The sequence below is a fragment of the Episyrphus balteatus genome, chromosome 2, assembly GCF_945859705.1.
Source record: "Episyrphus balteatus chromosome 2, idEpiBalt1.1, whole genome shotgun sequence".
Classification (NCBI taxonomy): domain Eukaryota; kingdom Metazoa; phylum Arthropoda; class Insecta; order Diptera; family Syrphidae; genus Episyrphus; species Episyrphus balteatus.
In genome coordinates, this window is record NC_079135.1 from 48639092 (window position 1) to 48663619 (window position 24528).

Consider the following 24528-nt stretch of genomic DNA (forward strand, 5'->3'; position numbering starts at 1 on the left):
CGTGTACATGTGTACACACACTCTTTTTTGCTTACATTTTCAATTTGTATGATATAATGTTTCAATAAATCTGAGCAACTTGAAATTAAAGAGCAAGTATATGTGACTGTAGTGCAAACTCATAAAACAAACAAAAGATTGAATCAGTTATTGCCTGTCTATAGATACATCCTTTTTAATCTAGCTTTGCAAAGTTTCTATGTTTGGAATTTCTTCTCTCCTCTAATTGAAAGATTGACTCACTGTATCTGAAGTTAACTCCTGAAAGTAGACTTCAATAAAGTAACTGTTTGACATTTTGGTTACTCCTAAAACTGCCATATGTCTTAATTTTGTAGTATAGTTTTAGGATATTAAAAAAAACGATATTATTTCTCAAAATGTTTAAATGTATTTATCTGACAAGTATGCAAGGAATTTGACGTTGGCATCGAAGTTTGAATATTTGAATTTTTTCATTTGCTTTCTCAATGAAATAAATTTAATTTAAATGTTGAAAGGATGTATGAGTTATAGTTCGCAAGAAAAACACTACTTACATACTTTGTAGATTTTTTCTTATTTGGATTACATAATGATTCTTGTGAACATTTGACATTCATCGCTGGTACAGACTTCAAGTTTATTTATCTAATGAATACGCACACAATCAACAAAATACACACATTCCTTTTTTCTTCAATTTTCAAATTTATTTCTTCGAAAAAATATAAAGTAGGTACAGAAACTCATACTAAAATTTTAATTAATTCATCTGTGTAAAAGACATTCCCGTATACATTTTGCTCGTGAATCAAAACTCTCCACTTTTTCTCCACCAAGGTACAGAGGAACGTTCACGGGTGAACAGAAAATACAAATTTGTATGGATTCACGACTTGCTTCACAAGTATGTATCTTAGGGTGGGTCAAAAAAATCAAAATTCTTTTTTTTTGATTTGGTACTCTGAAAAATCGATTGCTAGACACCTCTAGAATATAAACAAAAAATATGAGCTCTTAATATTAATAGGAAGGTCCTCCGCTTTGCAATTTTCCATTTTTACATCAAGCTTCTACTAAAAAAAAATCATTTTTTTAAAACTCGACTTTTTAGCAAATTTCTTTACATATTCTTGTAGGAAATTGAACGGTCTACAAAAAGGGCCTCGTACACTTTTTTCGTTTATCTAACTGTTTAATAGATATTTGAGGTCCAAAAATCGAGAAAATCCTTCAAAATTCGTTTTTTGTTCTTAATTTTGTAACAAATTGTGAAATTATAATAATCAAACGCGCAAGACATATTCTTGTAGGAAATAGATTGTTCCACAAAAAAGGTCTTGGTAACTTTTTTAATTAATCTAACCATTCTAAAGATATTCGAGGTCAAATTAAAAAAAAATTATAAAAACATTTTTTACTTTTCAAAATTTTCTTATTCACTGAAAATTCATTATTTGCAAATTAGCAAGATATATTCTTGTAGGGGCTTAAACGTTCTATAAAAAATTCCTTGGAATCAAATTGATTGCTTTAACCGTTTAGAAAATATTCGTATAATAACCAATGCCCACTGATTTCAGTAGTTTTCTTATGACTTGCGGTGTGGATACGATTGTCTTTTAATTATAATGCATCAAACGACCGAAATTTTTCGTCATAGTCCAGTGCATTTATAATTCGACCCAGTAGTTTGTACCACCGTAGACAATTAAATTTCGCGTCTTTTATGCTAAGGACATTTTTTTATTAAAAAAGTTACAAGCCAAAAAAAGTAAAAAAAAAAACCAAAAGAAAAGACAAATTTTGAGTTTTGAGACCTTCCGAAAAAAGATTGTTCACCTTAAAATTTTCTACAACTCTGTTATACAACTTTTTTTTTTGACGCTGTAAATACAAAAGTTATTAATGCTTTTTTGTTAAAAAATGCTGTTATTTGTTTGTGTTATTTGATCAGTTTACACCAAACCAACGAAGGGCTCGCTAAATCTAAGCATACAAATATTTATATAGAGTATCACAAACAAATGCGCGTGCTTCAGAACAAAGAGCAGAATAAAATTTTTCGTTTACGATGTTACGATTTTGCTGCGTCATTTTTATAGAGGATTTTTTGTTACAGATCAGCAGCGTACTAGGTTTGTTGATTAAAGTTTTAAAATCTCTGTCATATTTATCAACATCACGGTTTTTAGTAAAATAATTCTTGCAGTAGCTGTAGATAGACCCCAAACAAAAACACTTAAAAAACAAATAAAATCGAAGAAGATTCTGCAAAACAAATAAATAATTGTCTCAGAAGTCGTGTCGTAAAGTCTGACCAATAAAAAAAAACTATTTCTTTTAGATTTTAACACATTTTTTCACTTTTTTTTATTTCAATACAAAAACTTAAACTATTTAACAGAACTTCAACTTTATGACCAATAAATCAGTCTATGTTAATTGTTTGGTCAAAGTGATGAGGTAACATTTTTTTTTTTTTATTTAACAACCTGATGATGACTATCTATTCACTCAATGTAAACAAACATTCTTAAGCTGCTTGTGGAATATGAGCACCTTGTGGTTGGAAACCATTTTCATCAGCAATGTAGGTTACAGTGTATGTGACACCATCGGGTCCGACATAGCTGTATTGACCTTGGACAGAAATAGCTTCTTGTTCGGTTCCAACATTCTTTACGACTCCTTGTTCGCTAACTGATTTACCATCACTTGTTTCAACACTGGAAATATAAGAAATTGATGATAATGATGAAAATCCCACAAATCCATAACCATTTTTTTTTTAACTTACGCGTAATTGTATCCATCAACTCCAATATTATCGTTGTCATAACGAAGGATCTGCGCGTCCTGGGCACTGTCCAAGGGAGCAGCCAAAGCTACGGCGAAGAAGGCAGCAAAAACAATGACGAATTTCATTTTGAAATTTGAATTTAGTTGAGATGGTTATTGAAGGTATGGTATGTTAACTTGCAAGTAAGTAATTGCTGAATGATGTGCAGACTTTCGCATCTTCTTAATTTATACCGAAAACTTATCCCCAATCACGATGTAAACCATTAAAGCTTGATTGTGGGGATAAAAAATATTATAAAAAAGCTAAAAGACCGCCAAAAATTCATACGAAATTCGGGAAACAAGATTTCGGTGGTAATCTTCGTACCAACTTTTTTTTATGGATTTTAAGGTGTAATCTGCAAAAGAAAAAAAAAAAAAACATTAAAAATGATTCCCTCACTCTTAATGTCCAAAAATACCAAATAAACTCTGTGATATATCGTAATATCGAAGATGTTTATTTTTATTTGTTTCTCATCGTTTCCCGGTATTTTTTTTATCTTTTCTGTATTTTTGGATTTTTGTACTTGGCTTTAAAGGGTAAGTATTGGACAAACAAAAACTGAGACATCAGATTCCTAAAAGAAAAATTTCTCAATCAATAAAAATATTATCAGCATTCAAACAAAAGAGTTGAGCACAAAACTCGATTTTTTTTTAACTTCTCTCACACCCATTAACGACCTTCTTTAATATAATTATTCCAAACTACATAAATGATTCATTTAAATCTTATTTCTCACAGTTACGTAAAACGACTCAAAACGAAGGTATTCTTAAAAACGTCTTTAAGGATTTTGATAAAGAAAAGTACGGGGAAAACCCCAGTTACTTTGATACATTTATCAATTGTTTTCCAATAAAAAGCAACTTCTTACGACCCCTTCGTGCGATTTAAATTTCTTTTATTTTGATTGACGAAAAATGCTTTATGGCTTCAAATGACCTTCAACTTACGATTCAAACTTATAATGGTTTTGCTAATAAATAAATTTAGTATTCTGTGGGATTTATTTGAAAGAAGAATACAATTTTATAGGAATACAAAGAAATTAAACTTGGTCTATAACAATGCGTGATGTGCCACAGTGCTAATAATATAATAGTGCTACCACAATTTATTACGTATTATTGCGGGTACTGCTTCTTTTATTTTCTTAAACAAATTAAAATAAAAAAAAAAAACGAAAATCTGCATATTGCTTGTTGAAGGTTGATTATATTGATGTTCACTTGTTTAATTAAAAGACTTATGTACCAACTCGGATCATAGAGTCTCTCTGATCACAGCTTGAGGCATTTGCTCAATATTTGCGCTAACACAATATAATAGTTGGAAAGTGGAGTGATGATTGATAGGACTTACAATCATCTCTTTTTTTTCGGTTTGGACTTTGTGGAATGTGTTAATTAGATATTTTGTCTGAAGCAAATCAATCAAAAGATGGACGTTGGTTTGAAAATGGGTCAGATTTGTTTTATTAAAATGTAAAAAAAATGAAACAAAATAAATATAATCCACCCTCTAGTCTGATGGAAGGTAATTTGTTTGTTTGATGTTTTTTTGCGCTTTAAGGTGAATTCATAATTTTAGTAACTGGTTTGCTTGGGAAGGGTGTGTTTAAAATGTTTGCATTTAAAATAATGAATGAATATCTTTTAGTTTGGTTTAAAAGCGGCATGTATCTGAGTATTAATAAGTTACTAAAGGTAATGCCAAGCTTGATGGATGCCAAATTCAAGATTGGGTCACTTTTAGATATGTTGTTTCCAAGAAATTGGTTTAGTTGATTAATATTTTTTATTTCTTAATATATTTTTTATTAAAGGAGTAACTATGGGTTTTTGTTTTTTTTTTTAGCATTTTAATTCATTAAAAATCTTGCTTTCAGAGTAAAAATTTCTTTACCCCTTGTAGCCATGTGACATTTCAGTAACAAATCTAAAAAGATCCCACAAAAGCTGTATGAGCTGTATTTATTTTATTTTTAAGCTTATAACATGATTTTTTGCATTAATGCAGTAAAATTATTTAATTGTCAGTTAAAGTTAAAAGTTCGGCTCTCATAAAAATAAGCAAAAATGTGTAATAACTTAGAAGTTCGTAAAAAATAGTTTTTCTCGCTAAACCAACAGAGTTTTATTTTCGCTTTTAGGAAGGCACGTTTGTGTACAAAAATAAATTATTTAAACTTTAAATTTTATTCCTTAAAAACTATTTGCGAATTTCGAGGAATATTTTGTGCTTGATAAGTCTTGATCAACGATTTTCAAAAATTCAAAATTTTAAAGTTTTAAAGGAAAGATGTATGACAACGAAAATCTAAGAAATGACACATGTAGATACTATTTAAAAAATTTATGAATAGTAGTTTTTTATCTTTTTACTTTTTGCAAAAAAGAAGTCATTTTAAAGGTTTTTATGAGTGGCTAAAAGTTCTAGGCCAAATTTTGATTTGAAAGTGGCAGATGATACATTTTGAAAATTGCATTGTAAGTATTCTGACCAAATTTCATGATATTTGGATATGTAGGTAATTGCATTACCCAGGAGAGCTTGCTAAAATTTTGTTTTTGTTATAAAAAATTATATAATGTATAGTCGGTAATTTTTTTTGAAAAATGACACATTTTCAAAATCACGAGATAAACATTTCCACATAAAAAAAAATTAATTTATTTCATTTGTCGGAGATATGAAAGGCCAAAATACAGTCAAACTTCCATAACTCGAACTTGCTTAAGTCTATAAGTCTCTAAAAGTCGAAATTTTTTTTTGAGATCTTTGCGTATTAAATAGTAGGTATCCAATTTTTGTTTCATTTTTTTTCCTTCCATTTTGAGAGTTCGACTTTTAGAAATTCCACTGTAGTATTTTTTCGGCTGTGGACTTATTTTAACTATTCAAACTCTTAATTTTACTTCATAAATACTTTTTATGAAGGGCTTTAGGAAAAAAAATGAACACAGGTAGATTTTGAGAAAATACAGGGAAGTTAACTACAAAACGGAGATTTTGTAAAACGAAATACAGGGAAGCTGATTTTTTCAAATCTGAGAGTGAAGACTAATTTTTCAAAAACTTAAAATCAAAACGAATTGATTAATGAATCAAAAAAAATAAAGAATGGATGTTTGACTTAAAGCAAAATGTACCACAATATTGTAATTATTACCATTATTTTTTTTATTTTTTAATAGCCATTTTTTTTTGTTACGGACATTTCATCGATATCAAAGACCACTCTAATGACACTATATTCTTACAAATCAGCAATAAAATGCCATACAATTTTTCTTATTTCCTTTTTAAATATTTCAATAACATAACATTATACATTAATATAAATATTTTTGATATTTTTTTGGAAATGCAATTTTAAATGTCCAACACAAGTCTATAGACAAATATAGCAAATTTTAATATATAGGTACCTACTGAAGTTTTTGGTTTCCTGTCTAGAACATAAATACTTGTTATATATCTGAAGAATATTTAAATTTTTTTTGCGACTTCCTTAAATATAAATTGGATTTTCAATTTTATTAAAATAACAGTGAAACAAGTTTTGATATTTTGAAGCGTATGGAATTTATAATTAATTAATTTGTTTATTTATTTTATGATAAAGAAAGTGTCATAGGAATATTTAATTCTTTGAATAATTGCATCACTCTCAGAAAATTGTATGTAGAGAAATTGTATTTTGTTTTTTATTCAATCTTTGACAAATATATCATTGAATTGTTAAATTTTATAAACTACAGTTCAACAATAAGTATTATTCCAACAGAATAAAAAAAAAACTACACAAATCAGTCAATGCAAATATTTTCAGTAAACACTTCCACTAAAACAAAAGAGTTGAGCACCAAACTCGAAATAGTTGTTATCTTCTCTCACACGTAATAACGACCTTCTTAAATTATCATTCCAAACAACATAAATGATTCATTAAAATCTTATTTAGCCGAATAAATAAAAAAATGTACATCCTTCGTGATAAGCATCCATTTGTCTTGATTCTCAAACTACCATTTCGCTTGAATTAAAAAATAATGGATTTCTGTGAAAAAAAGCTGCACTACCTTGCAGCTTACTGGTAAATCCCATCCTACATCTAGTTTTTTTTTTTTGTCTTCTCCATGTGTGCAAATTAAACAGATGGAATTTCATAAATACAAAAAAACTTGCAATACTTCTTCAGTTCACGTCCCCCGAACGTGTTAAAGATACAAATCATTGTCGTTTACCTACATATCAATAGCTTGACATTGCGTTTAAAGCTCATCATTCATCATCTGCCCTGACAAGATTAAGGTACGAACTAGAGGTTTGATGGAGCATTGAGGGAATTAATCTTTTGATAACTATGCCCTCATCTGGTAAAAATGTTCTTTTAATAGTATACCTCTCCTTTAAATTAAAACTTAGTTAACCCTTACGCTGAAAAAAAGTTTAATGCAAACCCAAATCTACAGTTCATCTTAAAAATAAAAAAATTAATTCAAAGTCAACCAAAAAAAAAAAACGAAATTTATTTTAAAATCTCACAATGTGGGTTGATCTTTGTTAATGACCTTGATTTATCAATGCTGATTAAAAATGCGAGAATTAAATGAAATGGAGACGACCGCCGCCGTTGTCGATAAAAAATTACATAATTTGAAATTAATAAAAAAAAAAAACAAACAAAACTTGTTCAAAACATTTTTGGTTTGGCTTGTATCTGCAGCTTGTTTTCTTGTGCTGCATGGTGATGGCCGTGACAAAAAAAAAAACACAAAAAAGATATGACAGAAGAAGATACATAAATAAAACAAATTAAACACAAGACGAAGAGACATTGGCTTACTAAGCTTCAACTTAATAACCCATGCGTTCCATTTATTCGATCATAGGCGGATCCAGGGGGGGGGCACGGGGGCACGTGCCCCCCCCAGAACTTAAAGTTCATACTTAAAGGAAATCAAACTATAAGAGTTTTAAAAATATATGAATAATAACAGAAAGAACTTGAGTGAAACTCTTGTCTATTTCTGGCTGAAAATGCGAATTTTGTTGATTGTTGCATCCCTTTCCCATGAATAGCTCCACCTCACAAATAAATAAACGGCTATTTGTTGGGTACACACGAATTTTTTTTTTTCGATTTAAAAAAAGTGAATTTTCAAAGTGATTTTATTGAAAAATTTTGATATGAACATCGAATGACATTGAATGATATAAAAAAAATAATTGTATATGCAACTCTATTTTTTCATACAGAGGGGTCAAAAAATTTGCACTTTTTTCGTTGTTTTTTTTTTAACATTAGTGTTTTTAAAATAGCGGAACACGTCACAAAATTGCATAAACTATATATTATAGAACTGCTGGATATGTAGAACAAACTTGCATTTCAGAAGTTTGCCCAAGTTTGCACCCCGAAAATAAAGACCCCTTGAAAAAAAACTCCTCAAAAGCGACCCTTACTTATACATTTTTATAAATATTATTTTATTGAGAAAATTTCTCCAGGGATACCTCTAAAAATATGTAAAAAAATAGTGTTCCAAATTTCAAAAAAATCGGTGCAGTAGTTTTGAAGTTATGAGGAGCACCGGCGTTGAAGACATTAGTTGTGGGGATAACGATTTAAAGTTTTGAACTCTGGACTAAAAGACTAAAACGTTCCTAAGGGAAGTATTAAAATACTCATAACTTGGTCAATTTGGCTCCAAGAGACCTACAATTTGAACACAATATTCTTGAGGTATAAAACAATTTAACCCCTTGTAGACCCATGTGACATTTCTGTAACAAACCGAAAAAGATTGCATAAAAGCTCTACAAACTATTTTTTTTTTCTTTTGAAGCTTCTAATATTATAATCTTTAAGTATTGCTTTATCGAAATAGTACTTCAAATTTCTAATAAATAGCACCAATAGTTTTTAATTGACAGTTAATGTTGAAAGTTGGGCTTTTTTTGAAAATAAGCTAATTTGTGTAAAAACTACGAAATTCAGAAAAAAAATAGTTTTTGTTAGTAAACCCCACGGGGTTTTATTTTTGGATTTTAGGAAAGTGCCTAAAAATTAATATTAGATAGTTTTTTGCTTGAATTTTTGCATTTTTATATAAAAATAAATTATTTAAACTTTTTTTTTACTCCCAAAATATCGAAATAACTAAGTAAATAATGACTTTATTGAATTTTAAAAAAAATACGTGTTTTATTAAAGATAAAGGCCAATCGATTGACTTATTAATTTTTAAATTTACGACCTTGGGTTACAAAAGGTTAATGCAAATAAAAAAAAACAAAACTGGGTTTCCCGGCAAAAAAGTATGATTCAGTTTTTTTTGTTATTCTTAGGAACTTTAATATTTATTAGAATGAAGTCTTTAGTATTTGACTAAAAACTACTAGGTCATTAACTAATGGTATAATTATGTCCATAATATTGCAAAATTTTATACAAAATCAATTAAAAAACGTAAACATTTTTTTTTTAAATTTCATCTTTAAAACTTAATTTCTCAAAAACTATTTGGTGAAACAACTTAAGTCAAAAAATTAAATAAAGAATTGTACATGCATTTTCTGATTTTTTATATTTTTTTTCTTCCGGCTAATCCAGGAGTAAGAGGGTTAGCACTTAAGTGGCTTTTACTGTAACAAGAAAATGAAAATTTTTCCTTCCGAATAACTTTTTGGTCATTTGGTACCTATTTGATGTGGGAAATGTGCCTAAATATTTTTGGACAGGTTTTAGACCACTGTGGGTCGTTAAAATTTTCTGCTTGTTAGTCAGTCGTATGGTACTTCACTTTATTTCTAACTGTTATTGCTGTTTTTTTTGCCAACCCGTCCCTTGTGCCCCCCCCAGAAAAAAATCCTGGATCCGCCCCTGTATTCGATCGATAGAGGTTGGCGGATTTAACTTAAGATTTTTTTCTCACTTTTGCTTTTTTTTAAATAATATTTGAAGTTTGCTTAAGATATTATGCGGAAATAGAGATGAATCACTATAAGTTTGGTTGGATACTGATTAATGGCTGTGGGAGTTTCAATTTTGAATTGATTTATCACTTTCGATGTCAATATGTAGGTATGTGGTTAAAGAGTACTGTACCCAAAAATTTTGAATAAGTTGAGCAATCATGGTTAGAGATAGTATTTATTTTTTTCTCAAATTGAAAATGAAGGGTCAACATTTTTTTAATAAAAATAAATTTGGAATTGAATAAAATATTCAAACAAATTTGAGTCTTGTTTTATTTTTTCAACAGATGATACCTACTGCAAAAAGTATACAAAAATGTCAACTGCGGATTTTTTGAATGTTGCAACTTGCAATGAAGATCGAAAATTCTATTTTAGCATAGAAGCGATTTAACTGGTTTCAAGTTAATTTTTTGTACAAAACACTTTCATTTTTTAAATTGAAAAATATCATATTGGCATTTAAAAATACAATCTTTTTTTTTAAGAATACATTTTTCAAAATGAGTCCATAAATTTTCTTGAAATTTTGTTTTACCTAATCCAGCCAAAGCATTGGAAAGAAAGAACTTACCTTCCGGGCAGAAGCACTGTCTGTTTTTATTTCATGGGGCGTTAGGGTCTTATTTGAAAAGCACTAGGTAAAAAATATTTATTGTAACTGAATAATATTATCAATATAATGTTAAAAATTATTAAATATGCTTTTGTTTCTAAAATTAAAAATTTTGAATTTCAAAAAAAAAAAAAAAATTATTCCAAATAAAAAGCTTTCTGCATTGAAAAAAATCAATTTTTATATTCGTCGAATTTCATACAATTTTGAATATTTGACTTTTGATTAGCTATTTAAATTATATTATTGCAGCTAATGTAAAATCAAATAATTGAAATTGTTAGAAATGCAACGAATATTAAAAAAAAATATATTTAAAGCAAACATATTGCATTCATATTTTTTTCAATGAAGACAATTTTTTATTTGCAATAACATTTTTTTATACAAAATGATTTTATTTGTAGTGGAAGTTTTACTTTTAATGAAATTTATTTTATTTTAGAAACAAAAGCATATTTAATCGTTTTTAACATAATTGCTAATGCTTAGTGACAATCCATGTGTTTAAGTATTTTCACAAATAAATTTGTATTTCTTTAAAACCCTCCGTTTTAGGAATCTTACTTTTAATTTTTTTTTTAAAGTAGCTATATGCCAATACTATAATATTTAATATAGAACCGAGTTGGCGCGGGAAAGACTTTTTTTTAAAGATCATGGTCATGGGCTAAAGAGTATGCTAGAAGCAAGGTATAACCCTTTATTTAAACCTTTTTAATTAAAAATTATTTTCAAAAAACAATAAATTTTTAACTCAATTTATTATCCTTTTTTTCAGCAAATCACATCCGTTCTATATAATTTATCAGACTTTTTTTGGTGTGTGTTACCAAGAACGTTTGTAAAATTTGACAACATCTTCTCTTCTGATTAATTTTTTAACTCTGCTACTATACGATGAATTTAATAAATATTTAATGTTGAGTTTTTATCAATCGAATATATAAAAAAAATGCTTGTAGCTTAGCCCTTTAATCTCTCTCAGTCATTTTGTATTTCAATATGAAGTTTTAACAGCTACAAAATCGAGGTTTCCGTTATTCATCAGAGTCTAGGTTTTGCAAAAAAAAATTTTGAATTTAGCATGGTTTTGGATTTTGAAAGCTCGTTTTTGATCAGAACCGTTTAAGTAATCAAAATATTAAAAATATTAAGGTTTTCTTAAGCAGAAGATTAACTAAAAAAAAAATTTTTTTTTTTTGTGGTATAGCGTTGTTTTTCAAAAATATTAAAAAGTTTTAGGTAGTAAAAACTTTTTTAAAAAAAAGGGCAATTAAGAAAAAAATGAAATACATATAATAAGATACAAACTTTTTCACTACTTCGATCGGGGATTTTTAAGTAATAAAAAATATTATCGATAGTAAATAAAAAAGTAAATAAGCTTATTACAAGACTTACAAAGCAAAAATAACGGCTATGGTTTGTTTGACCAAATTACTACCACTTGACAACTCACTCACAACACTACCTCTCTGACTTTAATGTCAAAACATGAAGTTCTAGTTTTTTAAGTAAAAAAAAAAACAAATGTGAATTATTATGAATCCGTTAGCTTAAAAGTGACTTTGCAAAACTTGAAATTTCTCCATTAGCAATTTAATGTGGTATATTTAAGAGATGCATAAAAATGTTCTTGCATTATTTTTGGGTTCTAACGGTAAGTAGTTGAACAGGTTGTCAAAACTGTATCAAATTCTAATGGGCGATGATAGTATAAATTGGATCGATGCAATCAGAATGTCATCATTCAGTTATCTCAACGACAACTAAAAATCAATCTCAAAATGAAATTCGTTATTGTTTTCTCTGCTCTCTTCGCTGTTGCCATGTGCGCTTCCGTCCCACAGGATTCAGCTCACGCTGAAGTCCTCCGTTATGACAACGACAACATTGGAGTTGAAGGATACAAATACGCGTAAGTTTTAAAATCTCAAAACGAATGATTTAAAATCTGTTCTAACTATTTTATTACTATAAAAATATTTTCAGTCTTGAGACCAGCGATGGCAAGTCTGTTAGCGAAGAAGGAGTCTTGAACAATCTTGGCAAGGAAGGCGAATCTATTGCTGTCCGTGGATCATACAGCTACGTCGCACCCGATGGTGTCACCTACACCGTCACCTACATCGCTGACCAAAACGGTTTCCAACCACAAGGTGCTCATTTGCCAGTTGGTCCCGAAATCAAGTAAATAAATTGATCTTGCCATCACAACTAGGACATAGTTCGCCGTTGAAGTTCACTGACTGATAGTTTTGTATCAATTGGTTGCTCGACAATTGTAAACTTGTTTAATTAATGCCATTCTGATTTTAAGGAAACAATAAACAAAATATGCAAAAAATCTTTTTCTTTTGACAAATGATACTGAAAAAAACTATATAGACATGTAAAAAAAAATTAAAAAGCTTTCGCTTTTAGTTTGAAGACCAATGCTAGCATACAAAAAGTCATTTCATTTTCTGTAGAGAAAGACCTTTAACATATAAATTAAATCCAGTTGTTCGCCCAGAACTGGGAGATTTCATGCAACAATTTTACTTCTAGCCCGTATCTTTGAATTGAGCTTGGTTTATAACAAGTAAATGAATTGTCAATAAATTAAATTGTCTGGGTTGTACGTACATATCTGCAAAGTTGCCCCGAATGTTAAAGGTTTTTATGTTAAAAAAAAAATCATAAAAGATTAATTTGAATAATACAGGAAAGTTAGTAAAAAAACAGGCATTTTGTGGAATGAAATACAGGACGGCTGAATTTTTCAAATCTGAAAGAGGGGTATTAGAAAAGCTTAAGTCCTGGTTTTCGGGACGCCAACCCCCTGGCGAAATCCGCCATTTTGAAAAACGCGAATTGGTCTATATCTCCCAAACTATTGGCTTGATCGAATAAGTGACTTAACCAAAATTGTAGGTAATATAAATATCTTTTCTTGTGCATGCACTGTTTTTCAGCGAGGACAACACTTTTGAGGTTATGTTGTTTTATTTTTTATTTTTTTTTTTAATTTTTCTCAGTCTCTATGATAGAAACATAATTTTTTAGCATCATAAAAGTACAACAAAGAATTTTAATAATACAAATTTAAAAAAAAATTTTGGAGCCGTTTTTTGACAAACTGTTTTAAAAATACAAATCAAACAATAAAAAAAGAAAAAAATTGGGATGTTTTTCTTGAGAAAAAATAAAACCGAGCCATAAAAAACAAATTTTAAAAAAATCACTGACCCGATACTTGCTAGGTATATGAACAAAATGAAAAGATTGATTTTATCAAAAATGGATCTAACGGTTTTGATTAACAAACATTTCTGTAACGTGGCCATTAAAATTACGTACTTTTGGAAAAAAAAAATATTTTTTGGACATTAACGGTACTTGCTATAGAACCGTTTTCTTGACATCTAACTTTCCCCTAAGCTACACGACCCATTTTCAATAAATTTTTTCTACAAAAACAATTTAGTAATTCCAAGATTAACGTTAAAAAAAAAACTTAAAAAAAAATAGTTTTTGTATTTTAAAAAATGTTTAATTTTTTTCAAAAATCAATTTTTTGAAAATGAACGAATGAACATTAAAACATTGTCCCGATGTTTGTATTAATATTTTCTTTTAAATGACATAAAAATTTTTTAAACATTTTTGAAAATATTTGTATACAAAAAATAATTAAAAAAAACGACTCCAACGATTTTTTTCTAAAAATTCTTTGTTATACAAAAAATTAAATGGCATACATACTTTGTTTGGAGTTGAAAACTACTTAAAGAGATATTTTTGTAAAGTTTTTTTTTGTTTTAAATGAATATCCAAGATCAGCTAACGTTCTTTGCTTATATACCTACTTTTTTGAAAAAGAAAATTCTATCTAAACATTTATTCTTCCCGTCATTTTGGAGCCACCATTTTGAATTAAAGAAAAGTTTTTTTTATTATTAGTTTTTTCATGCTAATATTCTTCAGTCTACCAAATTTAATGACTTTTCTTTAAAAATTGGCCAAAATATTATATCTTACGCCAAAGAACCCAAATTGCATATGTACAAAGATAACACTGGTCAACAAGGTTTTTCTTACAGACACCAAAATAAATACTTTTCTATATGTTTTTTGGGTGCTGAGCTGAGAGAATCCGAAGTCAGAACAATTCTATCACATCACGCTTTTGAAATAATACCGTTAGAAAAGTGAAAATTACGCTTTTTACCAGCAGGGGCGTACACTCCCTTGGGGCAAGCGGGGCGGTGCCCCGGGGCCCCCGACCGACCCCAGGGCCCCCACTGGAGACAATGCAGAGAAGGAAACTCTTAGCATAAATTGAGTTACGAATGGAGACAAATTATGTCATTCAGTGTAATGTATAATGCATTGGTAGCCACACAATATATGTATATTGATTTTAAAAAAAGGTTACCCCAGGGGACCAAAAAAAAATAAACTGCTTTTTTAAAAGAAAAGTTACCTATAATTTTATCTTAGGGCCACAAAAAATATTACTTGAAAAATCTTTGCCACCACAAATAATACATTAGGGGCCCCAAAAAAGCAAAAAAATAATATTTGACGATCTTCAAAAGTGGTTCAAAACAATCAAATGGAAAATTAAATATAAATTCAGGGGCCCCAACATAAATACATCAGGGCCCAAAATAAAAACATTACGTTATTGGTGGCATTACGAATATTACTTCAGATCAGAGGCCCCAATACCTTTTAGTTCTTGGCTCCAAAAAAATTATATTATATTTTAGGGGCCTCTAAGCACCTAATTTTGAGGCTCTAAAAATAATTTTTCAGGGGCCCCAAAATGAAAAAAATTATGTCTGATGATGGAAAATAAAATATGTATTTATTACTTCAGAACAGAAGCCCCAAGAACTATCAATTCTTAGCTAAAAAATGTTTATTTTGGGAGTCTCTAAATATTTAATTTTGGGGGCCCCTAGTACAAGTGCTTACTACTTTTATCAGAGACATTTTAAGTAAGTATAGCAAAGTGCATTACGAACATATTAAAACATTAAAATAAATAAGCCATACAAAAAAAAACGTATGGCGTATACGTAATTTTTTGTGTAACTAAGGGGCCCCCAAATATCAAAGGGGCCCCAAAATTTAGTCTTACCCCGGGGCCCCGGCGACTCAACGTACGCCACTGTTTACCAGTATTCGATATTATTTCTTAGCCAAAAGGTTATTTGTTATAAATAAATTTGTAACGGTTTATAAAAGAACTAAATCTTGTTTTTCTAAATCGGTTTCTTTTAAATATTTCTTTTCTTCTTTGAGAAATCTAAAGTTGAAATCAACGTGTTTGGTGTATATCATGTGCATTTGCTTTTAATAGCAAATCTCGAAAAGTTCTTTGCCAATCGCTTTCAAATTTTGACACAACGTTTTATTTACATTCCTGTGAGTTCTTATATTGTTTTTAACAAGAAAAAAAAATTATATTTTTCTCACTAGTAATTATTTAGTATAACTATCTGACACGGTCACGCTTTGATGTATCTCACCGCGATTCACCACCTTCGCAAATATAAAAACTTGCAAGATTCTAAATGGAACGTTGTGTCAAAGTTTGAAAGCGATTGGCAAAGAACTTTTCGAGATATACCAAACACCTTGATTTCAACTTTAGATTTCTCGAAGAAGAAAAGAGAAAAAGTATATCTTGGTGTCTGTAACAAAAACCTTGTTGACCAGTGTAATCATTTAAAAAAAACTGCACTGTTATTGGACTTTTTCTCAGAATCAGCGCCGGTACAAGCCGGCAGACTTACATGTTTGTTATCGCTATAAATGGTCCACCTTGCTGAAATCTGCTGCCTGCTCACGGTCTATGAGTAAAAATGAAATGAAAATTATGCCTTTATTTTATAGTTTTAGTTTGCATAAACTTAATGGTATTTATTAATATTTTTTAATAACCGGGCTAGAAATCTTGCATGACTTTTCAAACTAACTACAGAACATGTCTACGAAAGACTTATACTTTTAATGAATTAATAAATGTTAAATAATGTCTCAGTTTCACTAATCAAATTAAATTAATTCATAAACTTAAAACAGTGATAGCCAAAAACTAAAAACAAAAAAAGATAAAAAAATATCTAACATTTTGTATAGTTTAATTTAAATGCAATCATTTTTGCATTGCTAAGTTGCTATGCAAAATATCATTTCAACAGGTTTTGCACTTTCGGAAATGCTAACAAATGCGAATGTATATAAATTGGTTTGTAGACATTGTATTGTTATCAGTTAGTATCACTCGCTTACTTGAATCCAAACTCAAAATGAAATTCGTCATTGTCTTCTCCGCCCTCTTCGCTGTTGCCTTGAGCGCAGCTGTTCCCCAGGACTCAGCTCACGCTGAAATCATCCGTTTTGACAACGACAACATCGGAGTTGAAGGATTCAAATACGCGTAAGTTAATAAGAATTTTAACATCGCACTTAAACAACTATTCTAACAATCATTTATTTCTTTTAGTTATGAAACTAGTGATGGCAAGTCTGCTAGCGAACAAGGAGTCTTGAAGAACGTTGGTACCGAAAACGAAGCCATCTCAGTTACTGGTCAATTCAGTTACATCGGAGCTGACGGTGTCACCTACTTGGTCACCTACCTCGCTGATGAGAACGGTTTCCAACCACAAGGTGCTCATTTGCCAGTTGAACCAAAATTGTAAGCTGTTCCCCAACAATAAATAATTTTATTGGAACTAGTTCATCGTTAAATTTCACTGTAAATTGATCATTTTTATCGATTAAGAAGTTTAACGATTTGTTGAATAATTTAATTTATACTGTAAGGTGTTAAAAATGGAGCAGTAAAATGTGCCGATTAAAAAAAAATACTCAATCAAACTCATGCAGACTATTTATTTTTCTGTTTTAGCTACGTAGCTGAGAAAGTTGTTTTAAATTTCAATTAGCAAATAATGCATTTCTGTTTTCTAAGATTCGATATTGTTAAAGTGCTTAAAAAAATACTTGTTGCTGATGATAGTCATATTGTAATTATCCAATTTCAGGGCCTCTTAACACACAGAAGACTTGCTTGCTTGGTCTTTTACACCAACCGAGGGGTATTAAAATAAAAGTTATGGTTGTGATTTTAAATGTTGAAAATTGGTACTCTGACTGAAGAACTATGCAATGTCAGCGAATGTAATTTTTGCAATGGCGGAACGTTCTAAATATCTTGCTTAGTTACCTACAGCCTCAGAGACCTTCAAAAATTTCTCCCAGTATATCTTCTGTTGCACTCCTATTGGCAAGGTCTTACGAGTTCGCTTGATCACTTATAGGATTTTTCGAATCTATTTATAACGAAAATCAAAGAGTTCTTGGCTAAATTATATCCCTATATTCTTCCAGTGTGTGGTGTTAAAAAACAATTAATTTAAACTCTTAAAGTCTGTTTACTCAAAATGGAGGATAGAATTCGGACAAAATTTTTTCAATTACATGGCAGGTTGCTCCAGAAAAAATATTGCTCCAAATACAAAATATTCAATTTTGGGAGAGTTTCATGTCTCTCATTTTGCTCGAACTTACGCGAGTCCAGTAGAGGCCGAGTATTTTTTAAATTTTTTTGACGATGTCGATAGTTAACATAGTCCAAAAAATTGAGTTGCTGGACAAAAGAATTATTTCGGCCACTCACGTGAGTTTGGCAAAAAGAAAAGCTCACCTTAATGGTTTTACTAGCTAAGGAGAATAACTATTTAAGAATGTGCTCATAAAATATCTTTCAAAACTTTTTCCACTACACGATTGCAAAAAAAGTTCATTTAAATGCAAGTTAAAAATTAGTATTAAGTGCTCAGTGAGGCTTAATTGTCGGTAGTACGCGTATAAATTATATATATAAATTTCCATGTTTTTTTTTAAATTAACGTTGTTGCGGCCAATAATAACAAAAGACTACTCTGACCTTTATCATTTTCAACTTTAATTATTTTTAGAGTTTTTAGTTTAAAACAACTTGTTATACTGCCACATTATCATTTTTAAATGTATTAATAAATTTAATTTGCATATAAGATTAGCCAGACATACCTCTTAAAGTCGGCCACTATATTTAAAATAATATTTAGTCAATGTACTGATTTTTAAATGTTCTCCTTAGGCCCAATTGAGCTATTCGGACCGAATCCAAAATAGAGATTTTAAAATGATAAGTGATCGGTCCATTACAGATACAAAATACAATCTCATCTCTTGAGCACTGCGACTGCCGGAATAAATCAAGTCTGTCCTTATTGTATAGGTATTAAAAAAAAAGTTCAGACAAAATAGCTAGCTGGAGATATTTTTTCATTAGTCAAACTACAAAAATCTGGAATGCATAACCCCTCTCAGTTTTTCCATCCCATTTAAAATTTTAGAACTTTAAAACCAATATGCATTGATATCTCCTTTTAATTCCTTGCTTCTTATTTTAAAGCTGTATTATTAACTGTATTTGCATACATGTTTCGGTACATAAGGTTACCCAAAACCATTAGCCCTGAAATTTTGGAACTAGCCAAAATCCGTAAGAAAATGCATAATATCTATCATTTTGGTCCAGCAACTTGCAACCTAATCTGTACTGCTTGTAGTTGAACTAAAATCGTTTCTTTTTTTTGTCAATATAAATATTTAATGATTCTTATTTGGTGAAATAAAATTCCAAATTTTCTTTTAACATATGTATTTTTTATTTCGATTCTTTCAAAAGCTATATCCATTTGTAAGTTATCGAGTCAACCAATTGACAAAAAACGATCAATCAGTAAAACTTCAACGACACAAACGCACCATTTCCTTCAAGCGATGATCACAAGATCAATTTATTTACTTGATTTCGGGACCAACTGGCAAATGAGCACCTTGTGGTTGGAAACCGTTTTGGTCAGCGATGTAGGTGACGGTGTAGGTGACACCATCGGGTGCGACGTAGCTGTATTGTCCACGGACAACAAGAGCTTCACCTTCCTTGCCAAGGTTGCTCAAGACTCCTTCTTCGCTGGCAGACTTGCCATCGCTGGTCTCAACACTGAAAGTAAATTTTAAAATTAAACCAAAGTTCTAAATCATGTGCATCTGATTTGAAGACTTACGCGTATTTGTATCCTTCAACTCCGATGTTGTCGTTGTCATAACGGAGGGTGTCAGCGTGAGCTGAGTCCTGGGAGATAGCTGCGCTCATGGCAACGGCGAACAGAGCAGAGAATACAATAACGAATTTCATCTTGAGATTTGGTTTGTAGTTGTCGTTGAGATAACTGAATGATGACATTCTGATAGCATCAATCCATTTTATACTAACGAATTTGATACAGTTTTTGGCAATCTAAACCAGTAAATTAATTCATCAGATCAAGTGCGAATATGCCAAAAGTTGTAGGAATGCAATTCTTATGGTAATAAGTTCAATTCACAAGGATCCGAATTGGCAGTTAAAGTATAGATAATATTGTTGCTAGAAGCAAAATATTATAAGTCTATTTATAAGTGGTTTTGTGCAAATTAGAAAGACGCTTTATGAACTTGTCGGCTTGCTTTGCTTATTATGCGATCGATGCATTTTTGTTTACGAGTAGCTTGTATCAATTGAGAAGTTTGGTTAAAATAATTATTTAAACTAATTATGGGATTGTAATATTAATATTTCTATCACTTACATAAGTCGGAGTCTTATTTCTAGTTGAGAGGGTTCTCTAATATTGCCAATTTTTTGTCTTTAGTTACTCCACTATAAGTTGTTTCAGTAAGTAGTTTTTGAGAAAATAAGTTTTAAAAATGAAATTTAAAAATAAAATGCACGACTGGGGTCGCACGTACTTGCTCTTGCAGTTCAAAGCACTTTTATGTTAGTCTACTTGTAGATTTTAAAAGTTGGATCTAAATTAAAAAAAAAATTGATATTGGGGAAAAACCGACATTTAGGGCAAAATTTTGTTAAATGAAAAACATTTTTTTTTTGTTATTTGAATTTTTTGAGAAAAAAAAAATGCAGTTTTATTGCCACTGCTTTAAATATAACGTATACAAAGTTTAATCGAAACCGTTAGAGCCGTTTTCGGGAAATTCATAATATCGTATTTTTTTTAAAAAAACCAAAAAAAACCAACTTTCAGAATTCCATAAAAATCATCTCTACCAAATTTGAAGAAAATCCATCCACCCGTTTTGGCTGTGGAAATGTGTACAGATGGACGCACAGACGCACGGACAGAATTGCGGCACCCACTTTTTCGGAATTCTCCATCATCGTAATGTTGGTTTTGATTAAAACCTCAATTTTTTTTTCGACACGAAACCAATACTTGCCCTATCGAGCAAGTAAAAAAAATTTTGTTCGTTTATTAATGGATTCTGTATAAAATTTTTCAATATTATGGACCTTTTTTTATCATCATTTAATGACCTGGTAGTTTTAAGTCAAATACTGAAGAATTCATTTTTATAAAAATCAAAGATCCTAAGAAGTTTAAAAAGAAAACTGAAACATACTTTTTTCCCGGGAAACCATGTTGTTTTTTTTATTTATTTGCATTAAAATTTTGTATTCGCATTTTTTTTTTAATTTTTAACTGAATGCATTATATCTCAAATCTAACGTTTTCAAAGCCTCATAACTTCAAAACTACTGAACTGATTCTTTTAAAATTTGAAATACTATTTTTGTACATATTTTATAAGGTATGTCTTCTTCTTCATTTTTCTCGGCGCTGTTATGATCTCGATGTCGAGGGGATCATAACCTTCCCACGTTACTGCTTCACACTAGTGATCCGCCTGTTGGGTTCGCCGGGTTGACCTCAGAAATCAGCGGCAAGCCTCCCGGTTTTGTATTGTTCCGTTTCTGAGGCCAACTGAATGCTGGTGTTTTTGCATTTGCTTGTACAGGAGTTTTTAGGCCTACCTTTCTTTTTATTTCGTGTTGGAACGTTATATGATATTGCTTTTTTGACGGGGTTCTCAGGATCTCTCCTTTGAACATGGCAATACCAACTGAGTCGGTCGTGTTCAATTTTTTGGGAGATGGTATTTTTAACATGAAGGCTTCCTCGGATCTTCGTACTTCTAATTCTATCAAGCTTTGTTACTCCTGCTGTCATGCGAAGCATCTTCATCTCAGCTGCCGTTAACTTACTCTCATACTTTTTGTACATTGTCCAACATTGTGAACCGTATGTGAGTGCTGGACGCACAACTGCGGTGTAGAGCCTACCTTTCAGCTTAGGGGGCATTTTTCGATCACAGAAGATAGCAGAATTTTTCCGCCACTTCATCCACCCTACGCTTACGCGATGATTGATATCGTCATCCCAAGTACCTTCGTTATTTATCATAGACCCCAGATATTTAAACTTTTCACACTTGGGAAGCACTACACCATTCAAATAAATGTCAGGAATAGGCCTGTGTGGATCAGAAAATGGGCAGCATAGGTATTCTGTCTTTTTCGCGCTTATGCGGTACCCACTACCTTCTAGAACATCCACCCATACATCAAGTGCTCGTTGCAGGGATATCGGGTCTTCACTTATGATGGCTCCATCGTCAGCAAAGAATAACTGATGCACTAAGGTATGTATCCCTATAGAAATTTTCTCATTAATATAATACATTCAATGGAATAATATAAAAATCTATTAGTAAGGGTCGTTTTTAAGAAGTTATTTTCAACATTGAGTCAAAGTTCAACATATTTCATTTTACGTTGCGATTTTTCTCGCAGTGTAGGTTTGTATATAAGCAAATGCTCTTACGGTACCTTTTTTCAGTCTTGTTTGCAATCCAGTTGTTCTTAATTTATTGTCTTAATTTTTGTTTGTGATAACACCTGGCAATGGCAACCCTCTGTCCCCATCTGGAATTCTTTGAATGATATCTTAAAAAATCTTAATATTACAAACTCATAACTTGTTTAAACAATTATCCAACCTAAACTTCTCAATTGATACAAACTACTCGTAGGTATATCTTGAAAAATACCATTCATATAACCCTACAAACAAAAATGCATCGATCGCATAATAAGCAAAGCACACCGAAAAGTTCATAAAGCTTCTTTCTAATTTGCACAAAACCACTTATAAATAGACTTATAATATTTTGCTTCTAGCAACAATATTATCTATACTTTAACTGCCAATTCGGATGCTTGTGAATTGAACTTATTACCATAAGAATTGCATTCCTACAACTTTTGGCATATTCGCACTTGATCTGATGAATTAATTTACTGGTTTAGATTGCCAAAAACTGTATCAAATTCGTTAGTATAAAATGGATTGATGCTATCAGAATGTCATCATTCAGTTATCTCAACGACAACTACAAACCAAATCTCAAGATGAAATTCGTTATTGTATTCTCTGCTCTGTTCGCCGTTGCCATGAGCGCAGCTATCTCCCAGGACTCAGCTCACGCTGACACCCTCCGTTATGACAACGACAACATCGGAGTTGAAGGATACAAATACGCGTAAGTCTTCAAATCAGATGCACATGATTTAGAACTTTGGTTTAATTTTAAAATTTACTTTCAGTGTTGAGACCAGCGATGGCAAGTCTGCCAGCGAAGAAGGAGTCTTGAGCAACCTTGGCAAGGAAGGTGAAGCTCTTGTTGTCCGTGGACAATACAGCTACGTCGCACCCGATGGTGTCACCTACACCGTCACCTACATCGCTGACCAAAACGGTTTCCAACCACAAGGTGCTCATTTGCCAGTTGGTCCCGAAATCAAGTAAATAAATTGATCTTGTGATCATCGCTTGAAGGAAATGGTGCGTTTGTGTCGTTGAAGTTTTACTGATTGATCGTTTTTTGTCAATTGGTTGACTCGATAACTTACAAATGGATATAGCTTTTGAAAGAATCGAAATAAAAAATACATATGTTAAAAGAAAATTTGGAATTTTATTTCACCAAATAAGAATCATTAAATATTTATATTGACAAAAAAAAGAAACGATTTTAGTTCAACTACAAGCAGTACAGATTAGGTTGCAAGTTGCTGGACCAAAATGATAGATATTATGCATTTTCTTACGGATTTTGGCTAGTTCCAAAATTTCAGGGCTAATGGTTTTGGGTAACCTTATGTACCGAAACATGTATGCAAATACAGTTAATAATACAGCTTTAAAATAAGAAGCAAGGAATTAAAAGGAGATATCAATGCATATTGGTTTTAAAGTTCTAAAATTTTAAATGGGATGGAAAAACTGAGAGGGGTTATGCATTCCAGATTTTTGTAGTTTGACTAATGAAAAAATATCTCCAGCTAGCTATTTTGTCTGAACTTTTTTTTTAATACCTATACAATAAGGACAGACTTGATTTATTCCGGCAGTCGCAGTGCTCAAGAGATGAGATTGTATTTTGTATCTGTAATGGACCGATCACTTATCATTTTAAAATCTCTATTTTGGATTCGGTCCGAATAGCTCAATTGGGCCTAAGGAGAACATTTAAAAATCAGTACATTGACTAAATATTATTTTAAATATAGTGGCCGACTTTAAGAGGTATGTCTGGCTAATCTTATATGCAAATTAAATTTATTAATACATTTAAAAATGATAATGTGGCAGTATAACAAGTTGTTTTAAACTAAAAACTCTAAAAATAATTAAAGTTGAAAATGATAAGGGTCAGAGTAGTCTTTTGTTATTATTGGCCGCAACAACGTTAATTTAAAAAAAAACATGGAAATTTATATATATAATTTATACGCGTACTACCGACAATTAAGCCTCACTGAGCACTTAATACTAATTTTTAACTTGCATTTAAATGAACTTTTTTTGCAATCGTGTAGTGGAAAAAGTTTTGAAAGATATTTTATGAGCACATTCTTAAATAGTTATTCTCCTTAGCTAGTAAAACCATTAAGGTGAGCTTTTCTTTTTGCCAAACTCACGTGAGTGGCCGAAATAATTCTTTTGTCCAGCAACTCAATTTTTTGGACTATGTTAACTATCGACATCGTCAAAAAAATTTAAAAAATACTCGGCCTCTACTGGACTCGCGTAAGTTCGAGCAAAATGAGAGACATGAAACTCTCCCAAAA

At 30.7% G+C, this 24528-nt stretch overlaps 5 protein-coding genes across 5 annotated transcripts; 3 read left to right on the top strand and 2 right to left on the bottom strand.

Annotated features, from left to right (window-relative positions):
- Window positions 1–2518: 2518 nt before the first annotated feature.
- Window positions 2519–2910, bottom strand: LOC129912385 (flexible cuticle protein 12-like). The gene is made up of 2 exons (XM_055990600.1): window positions 2783–2910; window positions 2519–2711 (listed from the first exon to the last, which is right to left on the bottom strand). The coding sequence occupies exons 1-2, from the start codon at window positions 2908–2910 to the stop codon at window positions 2519–2521; spliced, it is 321 nt and encodes a 106-aa protein (XP_055846575.1).
- A 9027-nt stretch (window positions 2911–11937) lies between these two features.
- On the top strand, window positions 11938–12799 carry LOC129912386 (flexible cuticle protein 12-like). Its single transcript, XM_055990601.1, has 3 exons — window positions 11938–12099; window positions 12155–12357; window positions 12432–12799. Exons 1-3 carry the CDS (start codon window positions 12070–12072, stop codon window positions 12631–12633), a joined length of 435 nt encoding a protein of 144 aa, XP_055846576.1. The 5' UTR covers window positions 11938–12069; the 3' UTR covers window positions 12634–12799.
- A 3921-nt stretch (window positions 12800–16720) lies between these two features.
- On the top strand, window positions 16721–17299 carry LOC129912388 (larval cuticle protein 65Ag1-like). The gene is made up of 2 exons (XM_055990602.1): window positions 16721–16875; window positions 16942–17299. The coding sequence occupies exons 1-2, from the start codon at window positions 16745–16747 to the stop codon at window positions 17138–17140; spliced, it is 330 nt and encodes a 109-aa protein (XP_055846577.1). The 5' UTR covers window positions 16721–16744; the 3' UTR covers window positions 17141–17299.
- A 1856-nt stretch (window positions 17300–19155) lies between these two features.
- Window positions 19156–19716, bottom strand: LOC129912389 (flexible cuticle protein 12-like). The gene is made up of 2 exons (XM_055990603.1): window positions 19562–19716; window positions 19156–19497 (listed from the first exon to the last, which is right to left on the bottom strand). The coding sequence occupies exons 1-2, from the start codon at window positions 19690–19692 to the stop codon at window positions 19296–19298; spliced, it is 333 nt and encodes a 110-aa protein (XP_055846578.1). The 5' UTR covers window positions 19693–19716; the 3' UTR covers window positions 19156–19295.
- Window positions 19717–22782: 3066 nt separating this feature from the next.
- On the top strand, window positions 22783–23343 carry LOC129912391 (flexible cuticle protein 12-like). Its single transcript, XM_055990606.1, has 2 exons — window positions 22783–22937; window positions 23002–23343. Exons 1-2 carry the CDS (start codon window positions 22807–22809, stop codon window positions 23201–23203), a joined length of 333 nt encoding a protein of 110 aa, XP_055846581.1. The 5' UTR covers window positions 22783–22806; the 3' UTR covers window positions 23204–23343.
- Window positions 23344–24528: the final 1185 nt, after the last annotated feature.